Genomic DNA, 8,871 nt, shown 5'->3' on the forward strand with positions numbered 1-8,871 from the left:
TATTTCCCCAAAGCAAAAATGAAGTAACAAATAGATGCATATTTTGAGGACAGGCTTATATTTAATTCTTCTATTTTTATATAGATCTGAAGTAAATATTTAAACCATTCTACTTGCCATAGAATTGTAGGATCATACAACAGTTCAGGTTTGAAGGGAGCTTGAAAGATTCCCTGGTCCAACCTTTTGTGGGAAAGGGAGCCTAGATGAGCTTATCTTGCACCCTGTCTGACTGTATGTTGAAAGTCTCTGGTGATGGGGACTCTATCACACCCCGGGGGAGTTTGTTCAGTGAATGATTGTTCTTAGTGTAAAAAAATTCTTTCTTATATCAAGATAAAACCTCTTCTGGAGCAGCTTGTACCCATTGCCCCTTGTCTTCTCTATGTGAGTCCTTGTGAAGAGAGAACTTCCATCCTCTCTGTAGCCACCTTTTAAGTACTGGAATACTTGAAAAGTCATAAAAAATGCTTGAAAGTCTGCTTTATTTGGCGATGTGTGTGTGTGTTAATTATTGATAATTTGCCAAGCTGGACAATAAAGGAAACCAGAATTTACTCTTTTTTTTAGTATCTTATTTTTTGCTTTATTGTGACCTCTGTGCTCAGCTAGGAGATAAGAATGCCAAGGCTATCCAACATATTGTCAGAAAATGAAGGTTAAAAGCAGCTTCCATCAAGCTGCAGTTTCTTGTCACCAAGTATTAGGAGAAGGAGAAGGCAGACTGAACCAGGAGCGGCTTGCACGTTGTCTCTAACTCTAAAGCATACCATACGCAGGAGATATACCAGGTACCAGGGATATACTTTGTATAGAACTTACACAGTTGGTCATTTTCCCTTTACCCCTCTCCCTTCTTCTGTTAATAAAAAAAAAGATTAATTTTGTGAATAGAGACCACTGCGCGCTTCCTGTATTCTCTGCTGCTGAGGACCCAGGGTCTCCACCCAGGGTGGAGAAGTATAATTCCAAGCTTTTGACATTCTTCAGTATGGTTTACTCCAGTTCTGGCAATGCACTGGCAACAACAGCAGCTTTGTCCATCAAGACAGTTTCCAGCTGGAAAACTTACAAAATTTACTGAATATTTAGAATCCATTATGAAAATAGGCTGTGCTTCAGAGCTTTGTCACACAGTGTGTTTGTACACCCATCTTTCTAATTCTTCTTTGAGGTATCCAGAGAAAATGAGTTGTATCTCAGTGTAGGCCTAGAGTGAATGAGATCTCTGCAGCTTTGTCACAAGCTGGCTGAATGGGACTTGTCAATCCACATTTATTCCCTCCGAAGAGAAACTAAATTCTCTAAGGGCTGAACAGATGCAGAGCCTACTTGTGTACTGGAGCAGCGAGGGCACTTTGTGCAGGACTGAGTCCACCTGGAGCCTTGATCCAGGACTGTAGAACTCACGCCTCCACAGACGACAACTACTGATGAACCTTACTTTTTTTAAAAATTCAAAATAGATTCTTTATTTTCTGCCTTTTCTATATTTTTTTTTGGGGGGGGGGGGGAGGGTATTCAAACGCTAGGAATTCGTATTGTATCACACTCACAAAACCAAAAACATTGGCAGGGGTTCTTCCAAAGTGAAAGCTGGAAAACGAAATGCACACATATGCATGTGGTTTTGTGCCACCTAAAACGCCTGGGGAAGAGACTCAGATGTGTGCTGTATCTGAACATACACGTGACAGCAGACAGACATTGCAGTAAGGAGCATGAAAATAAGGCGAGACGTAGGCTGCCTATGGAGGAACAGTTGCAGATCAGTTGAACTCACTGAAGAACAACCTACCGCAAGTCATCGCAGGTTCCTAATGTACGATGCATTTAGGCCAACTCGCTTGAAAAGAGCGAGCTGAATCTGTTTCTGTGAGCGTCAAACTGCCTCGCGTATCGGGAGCTAGGGGGCTGGGTGCATGCATGGCTTCACCTCACCCAGACACCTCCATCTTTCAGGGAAGAGGAGGCCGCTGAAGTTGGACCGCTTTTCTCCTGGAAGTGCCGTGCGACAGGCTGGCAAGATGGGACCCGCCGCGGGCCCAAGACGGGGCCCGTGACCCCGCCGCGGCCCTGGGCCTCGCCGCCCTCCTGCCCCTCCGACAGCGGGGCGGGCACCGGGATTTTCCACCTTCCTCCTCCCCGAGGCCGCAGACCCGCCCGCCGGGCAGGGCGAACGCTTCCTGGCTGCACCGGGAGGTGCCTCTCGCCCGCCCGCCGACAAACGGAGGATGCCGAGGTCAACCCCGGCTCCCGACGCGCTTCCTCCGGCAGGCCCGGGGGAGGGCCGTGGGCGCGGGGACGGCGCTGGTGTGGGGCGGCCGGGCCCAGCCCGAGGCGGTGCCCCGCGCCGCCACAGCAGCCGGGGCAGCCCGCGTCCCTCCGCGCCGCGCCGCCAGCATGAGGCGGGCCGGGCCCTGGTGCCTGCTCCTGGCCGCGGCCTGCGCCCTCGGCCGGCCCCCGCCGCCGCGGGCTGCCGTGCGCTGCCAGGCCGCCGGCGCCTGCTTCAGCGCCCACCTCGCCAACGGCTCCTACGCCGAGGCCCGCAGCGCCTGCGGCCGCCGGCGGGGCGGCCTGGCCTGGGTCAGCGGCGAGCCCGAGCTGCGGTTGGTGCTGGGGCTGCTGGCGGAGGCGGCGGCGGGGCCCGCGCCCTGGCTCTTCTGGGTCGGGCTGAAGAGGAACGCCACCGCCTGCACCGACGCGGGGCACCCGCTCCGCGGCTTCTCCTGGGAGGGCGCCGGCGGCGGGGCGGCCCCGCGGGAGGTGCCGGCGGCGCTCGGCCACTGGGTGAAGGAGCCCGTGCGGTCCTGCCTCACCGCCCGCTGCGCCGGGCTGCACCTGGCGGCGGCGGCGGCGGCGGCGGCGGCCCCCGACGGCGGCCGCAGCTGGGGCTGGAAGGAGCGACTCTGCCAGCGGGAGAGCCAGGGCTACGTCTGCAAGTACCAGTACGAGGGCGCCTGCCCCGACCTCAGCCCCGCGGGCGCCCTCCGCCTCGACTACCGCCTCCCCTTCGAGGAGCGCAGCGCCGGCCCCGGCTTCAGCCCGCCGGGCACCGTGCTCACCGTGGCGTGCCTCGGTGGGGAGGTGAGGCTCACCTGCGAGCCCGAGCGGGCCGGCTTCGCCTGGAAGGGGGCAGAGGAGCCCCTCTGCCCCTGCGGCTACCGCAGCCCCGGCAGCGGGCGGTGCGCCCAGGCCGCCGGCTGCCGCGATGCCGCCGGCGGCTTCGCCTGTGCCTGCACGCCGGGCGGGCGGGACGGGACGCCTTGCGCGGCCACGGGGGCGGCCCCCACGGCCGCGGGCGGCCCCGCGGAGCCGCCGGCTGCCGGGGCGGAGGGGCAGCGCCCCTCCGCCCCGGCAGCCGGCGGCTCCGCGGGGCCGCCCGCCGCCACCAGCCGGGCCGCGGGCGGAGCGAAGACGGCTGCTCCGCCGCCCTCCTCCCCCTCCTCCTCCTCCAACTACGTTTTCATCCTGGTGACGGTCGCGGTGGTGGTGCTGGTCATCCTCGTCATGACCGTCCTGGGGGTCTTCAAGCTCTGCTTCAACAAGAACTCCGAGGGCCGCCGGGAGAAGGAGCCGCCGGAGGCGGGCTCCGCGGAGCCGGGGGGAGCGGCGGGAGGCGACTAGCCCCGGGGCGGCCGGGGTCCCGTCCCTCGGGGCTGCCCCGAGCGGCGGCTCCCACTCCGGGGCAGCGCTCGGCTCCCCGCCCCCGTCTCCCTTGCCCCCAACCCGGCTGCCGCGGGGAGCCGAGGAAGAGGCGCCGTGGGACTTGGCTGCTCAGGACTTGCAGATCGTCAGGCGGGGGGGGCGTGCAGCCACCCCCTCTTTCAGGGGTTTGAAGCCTTTGGACAGTCAAGAGCTTTTGTCAGTCTGAAAACCAGTTATTTAGGTGCTAACGTAAGTAAAATATAAATAAAGCAGCCTGGCCGACAGAGCGATTGCTTATCTGCAGCTGCAATGGTTGTGGGTCTTTATCCTCACAGAAAGTGTCCTTGGAGCAAGTGTAAAGGGGACCACTTTGAGCGCTCGCGTCTTGTAATTTAGAAGTCACTCCTTGTCTGAGTGGTACTTGGAGGCTCTCGTTTTCTTTCTAATTGCTGGAGCATTTGGAGAGGTGAACTGCCATAATTTTGGAGGAAACTGTGACCCATACTCTTTCAGACTGACATTCTTAAAAATGAAGAGCATTTCTATGCTTAGAAGGTCATTAAATTGCTGAGGAAGTGGGAGGTTAATGGGGTGTCAGTTTTATACTTCAGCTGATGAAAAGAATAAAGGATGATTTAAAACCTAAGTCACTGCTATGTTTGTTACTTCATACAATATTCATTTTTATTGTAGCAGAGCAAATTTTTTAGTTACAGTTTTTCTCCTAAGGTGCGTTGGTACAAAGCTTGGTTTCTGCATGCAATATGTGGCTCCCTTACAAACAGACAAGGTGCTGGCACGCTTTGCACTGTGAGTGGAATTAAGGTGGGTCCAAATACATCATGCAAATCCCATTCCTTTTAGTCAGATGCACTGTTTTCCATGGAGTCCCTTGGGAGTAAGGAAAGAAGGATTCACCCTTTGTGCCCCTTTCTAAATGAGGTGAACACTTCCTCTGTGATTTCCCTTGGGAATTCCTGTAAAGCAGCTTTCGTCCTGGCTGCAGAGCTGGCTTTCTTTACAGTTCAGAGTGCTGATGCTCACTTATTATTATGGTGTTGGTTTTCAATTGAAGTTAAATACTGATTCAAGGTTTTCTGAGTGCGGTAAGACACAACTAACTGGATCTCATCCAAGCCTTTTGGGGTGCGGGGAGAGTAAGGAAATATTTTTTCCCCTTAAAAGAACTTTAAGCTCTGAAATGTCTTTAAAGATGCTTTTTTTGGGTTTGTTTTCCTCTCTTTAGAGCTGACCTGACTACTGCTTTTATTTTGTCACTTTGTTGAGTTTGGAGAACTCTGTTTCAAACAATGTGTATATTACCTACTGATTTTTCTTGCAAACAGAGACTTGAAGATTAATCTGGTGTAAGCATCTGCTAAGGATAAAGTATGCCATAGTGTGGGTTTTTTCTTTTTCCCACCCTGTCCGCTTAATGATAATAGGCTGTTGCTATCTGAGAAACAGTCTTTTGCTTTTGTTAAGGGGATCACAGACGCTTGTCTATAGCCATAAATTCCATTGTATCATGACAGGAATGAAATCCAGCTAGGTGAGAATGCTACTCATTACAAAGCTGTCTCATAATTTGCATGCTTTTCTAATCTGTTTATCTGACATTTGTATTTCAGAAGGCAAGCATTTTTCAGCTTCAGTAGGAGGCTTGATTCTACATTCAGATGTGCACAGATTTGGAAAATGACTTACCCGTTAATGCCTTTTGTCTTAATACCACACCTGTTACCATCACTGTAAGTCATTTGTTTTAGAGGGCAGTGTGTGTGGAGCTCCATTCTGCAAGGGGCTGTATAAGCAAATAGCAACTAAGACGGATGAGAGCCTCCCTAAGTTATTATTTCTATGTTTTCCTCTTTCCCACATACTAGACGGCTGAACTCTTAACGGGACTGTACAACTGTCGAGGTATATTTTTCTAAGCTCTAGAAATACTCACATTCTCTGTTTCGGGAGTCTGTCTTACCAAGCACACAGCTAAGTACTTAGTTAAGTGCCTGTAACTGACTACTTCTTCTGGCGTCTCTCAGAATTTGACTCAGACTATTCAGTTAAAATGTACAAGTTCATGCCCTTGCAAGCGATTCACCTGTCTCATCTTATTCTCATTTCACTGTTTGTCTTGGCTTCCTGTGAAATCACATTTTGATTTCGGAGTTCTTTTTCTCATGCTCAAGATTCAGGAGTAAGCATTAGACTTACTGCATTAGACTTACTGCATGGAGCTTAATCACTGGTACATGCAACTTAGTTCCTTCTAGAATTAATACTTTCCATTTCTTCAGGTTGTGGACATTTATCAGGGCTGTAGAGTGGCGATTCATACATTTCACTAATGATACATAACAGACTTTAAAGGCAAACACAGCAAGGTAGCAGCTGTAACCGCACTCCCAGGGCTTCAAAATAGGTTAAACTTCAGTCTGAAGGACTACACAGGGATTCTGTTATGTTTTCCCTGGTTTATAATTTGACTCACCTGAAACCAGAGTATTTTACGTCTAAGGATGGGATCCATCTCACCAGCTGTAGACATCTCTAACTGCTCATCTAGACTCATCTACTCAACCTAGACTCCTTTACAGCCTATGGAGAGAAGTATATACTTGCAATTTCTCTCATTTTAGGCTAGATGCTGCAAACAGGGGCAATGAATTGCATCCTAGAAATGCCATTTCTCTACATTGACTGTAAAGAAAGCCTAGGGAGGCTACTCATATTTAAATGCTTGTAAAACACACATCTAAATTTAAATCAGAAAAATCAGCTAACCCATGTCTCCAGCTGTGCAAGTCACCTTTCTAAAAGCAAGATCACAGTTCCTTGTGCCTCTTCGAGGAATGGCTAAATGGCCGTAATTTTACCATAGCTTCTGTTGTTTTTACATGTTAGAGATTCTTGTTTTTTTCTGTTTGGGTTTCTTTACCTCGTTTTTGCAGTCAGCAGAATACAAAGCCAATAGCATTTGGATTTGATTGGAACCTGAGCAGGTTTGAAATGCATGAATTTCTCTTTCTCTAATGGTTCAGACCAAGAAGTGCACAGTTTAGGAGAAAGGATGAATCATTTTTGCTTTCCACTCTCAATTTAAATTGTTTCTTTCTTAAATAGGAGACCAACAGGTAACTGACTTGCAACATGGACTATTGACTCATATCGTAACCGTGATGGTTATGTGGCCTGCAAGGCAGATTCAGTGCAGGGTTTGCTGTTTACATCCATAGGAGGAGAATAGGTAAGGTCATAATGAGTACAGATAATCATAACAAGGACTGATAGAAGTGTCTGGTTATGAAATCAGATGCAACTTTCTTTTAATTCTTATGTAACACCATATGTAAAACACATAATCAGATGTAAATATTTTTCCAAAACATAGCAGAGATGGATACAAATCTTCTCCTTTTACCTCATGTTACACACATGTCCTTTGACTAAACATATTGTATAAGTATTTAATATTGCAACTGTGTTTTTTCAGTACAGGAAAAACATTAATTCATCCCATACTAAAGCCATATAAATCACATATAAACTTTGTATCTGTGAGTTTTACAATGGATACATTTGTGGGGAGGATTTAAAATCATTTAGTACTTTCAATTCTAGTGGTTCATATTAAGTGGTTTGGTTTTTTTTTTAAATTGTAAATTCCCTGGGATAATGCATACATAGTGTTGTAGACCCTGGCTCTTAACAAGGAGACTGGATGTAATAATGTAACAGTAATAAATGGTGGACACAAGAATCTGTGAGTCCACATTTTTAAATGGTGATTTCTGTAAAGAGTAGGAATGTCCAAATCTCTCATCTATCACAGTGATCCAAAAACTGTCCCCTGTTGTCAATTATTAAATCTAATTTTTAGATTTCCTTAATTCCTCCAAAGATAGTTTAAACGGTAGGCATATCATTTGTCGGCTGTACATTTTATTCATGAACATGTGAATGAATTTTTAATGGTTTGTATTCATCAAATAATCAGAAATAAAATTTTAATTCTCCCCAAATTTTTAATAATGATTTATACTGCTGAGGGCTTGATTAAGTGTGTTATGGGATCAAAGTGAAATCTAAAACTGGATATGGGCAAAATTCAAATACTTTAAAGAACTTTTCTCCTTTTTTAAGTGTAATATATAGCTTAAAGAAGATTAAAAAAAAATGAATGGATTCTGTTCTTCCCCCAGGAAGCATAATTTCCTATCACTTAATCAATTTTTTTCATGTTTTCAGACCTCATTATCTTTCCTCATTTATTGCATGGAGCTTAATCACTGGTACATGCAGCTTAGTTCCTTCTAGAAATAATATTTTCTATTTCTTCAGGACATGGACATTTATCAGGGCTGTAGAGTGGTGATTCATACATTTCACTAATGATACATAACCGACTTTAAAGGCAAACACAGCAAGGCAGCAGCAGTAACCACACTCCCAGGGATAGAAAATAGAATAAACTTCATGCCTTTCCTTCTTCCCCCATTACACAGCCTTGCGCTTCTCCTCTGGACTTGTAGAGCTCTGGCACTGGGAGACTGGAAAGTGAAGGTGAACTGGGAGTCATCTGTTTTCAAGCAAGTCTCTTCCCTTTTCTGCGTTGCAGACGAAGGAGTGCTTCTCTGTAGGCGAGCTACCTGAGAGCAGCAGTAGAGGTGGGGAAGGCAGAGACACGATAGTGGTCCCACACTTATGTCCTTTCCCTCCTGCCATCTGCCGGTCTTAGGATGGGGAAACAACTACTACGTATTTCATGGATAACATTGTGAGAATCCTGCAGGTCCTGGGAGAGGATGAGCTGAGGAGGGAGAGATAAGAAAGACAGGCAAGTATCCATCTTTAGCAGAATGTATCCATCCTTACCATCCTCTTGCTGCATATTTTTTCAGGTGTTTGTTACTCAAAATGTGGTGGTTTGTGAACAAATAAACATTTTCAGTCATTAATCCAGAAACAGCACATGGGCTGTAATATCTCAGAAAAGCACGGTTTTGTTTTTGGAACGTAACCAACAAGGTCTTGTGTTTTGGACTGATAAGAATGGTTTACACTGTTGCCTGGAACATAACATAGGAACATAAGAACAGATAGTTTGAGTGAGATTAAAAGTCGTCTAAATCAGTAATCTCTCTGTGATGATAGCAAATGCTTTAGGAAATTTGACATCTGTAAGTGACATTTCTCCTAGGTACTCTAAGGTTGCAAGAC

At 47.7% G+C, this 8,871-nt stretch overlaps 1 protein-coding gene across 1 annotated transcript; it reads left to right on the forward strand.

The window, feature by feature from the left end:
• Positions 1-2,202: 2,202 nt before the first annotated feature.
• Positions 2,203-4,273, forward strand: CLEC14A (C-type lectin domain containing 14A). Its single transcript, XM_049825430.1, is given in 2 exon segments — positions 2,203-2,372; positions 2,374-4,273. Coding segments are annotated over 2 exon segments (1,392 nt in total). The 5' UTR covers positions 2,203-2,234; the 3' UTR covers positions 3,628-4,273.
• Positions 4,274-8,871: the final 4,598 nt, after the last annotated feature.

Source organism: Accipiter gentilis, chromosome 22 (assembly GCF_929443795.1).
Source record: "Accipiter gentilis chromosome 22, bAccGen1.1, whole genome shotgun sequence".
Taxonomy (NCBI): domain Eukaryota; kingdom Metazoa; phylum Chordata; class Aves; order Accipitriformes; family Accipitridae; genus Astur; species Astur gentilis.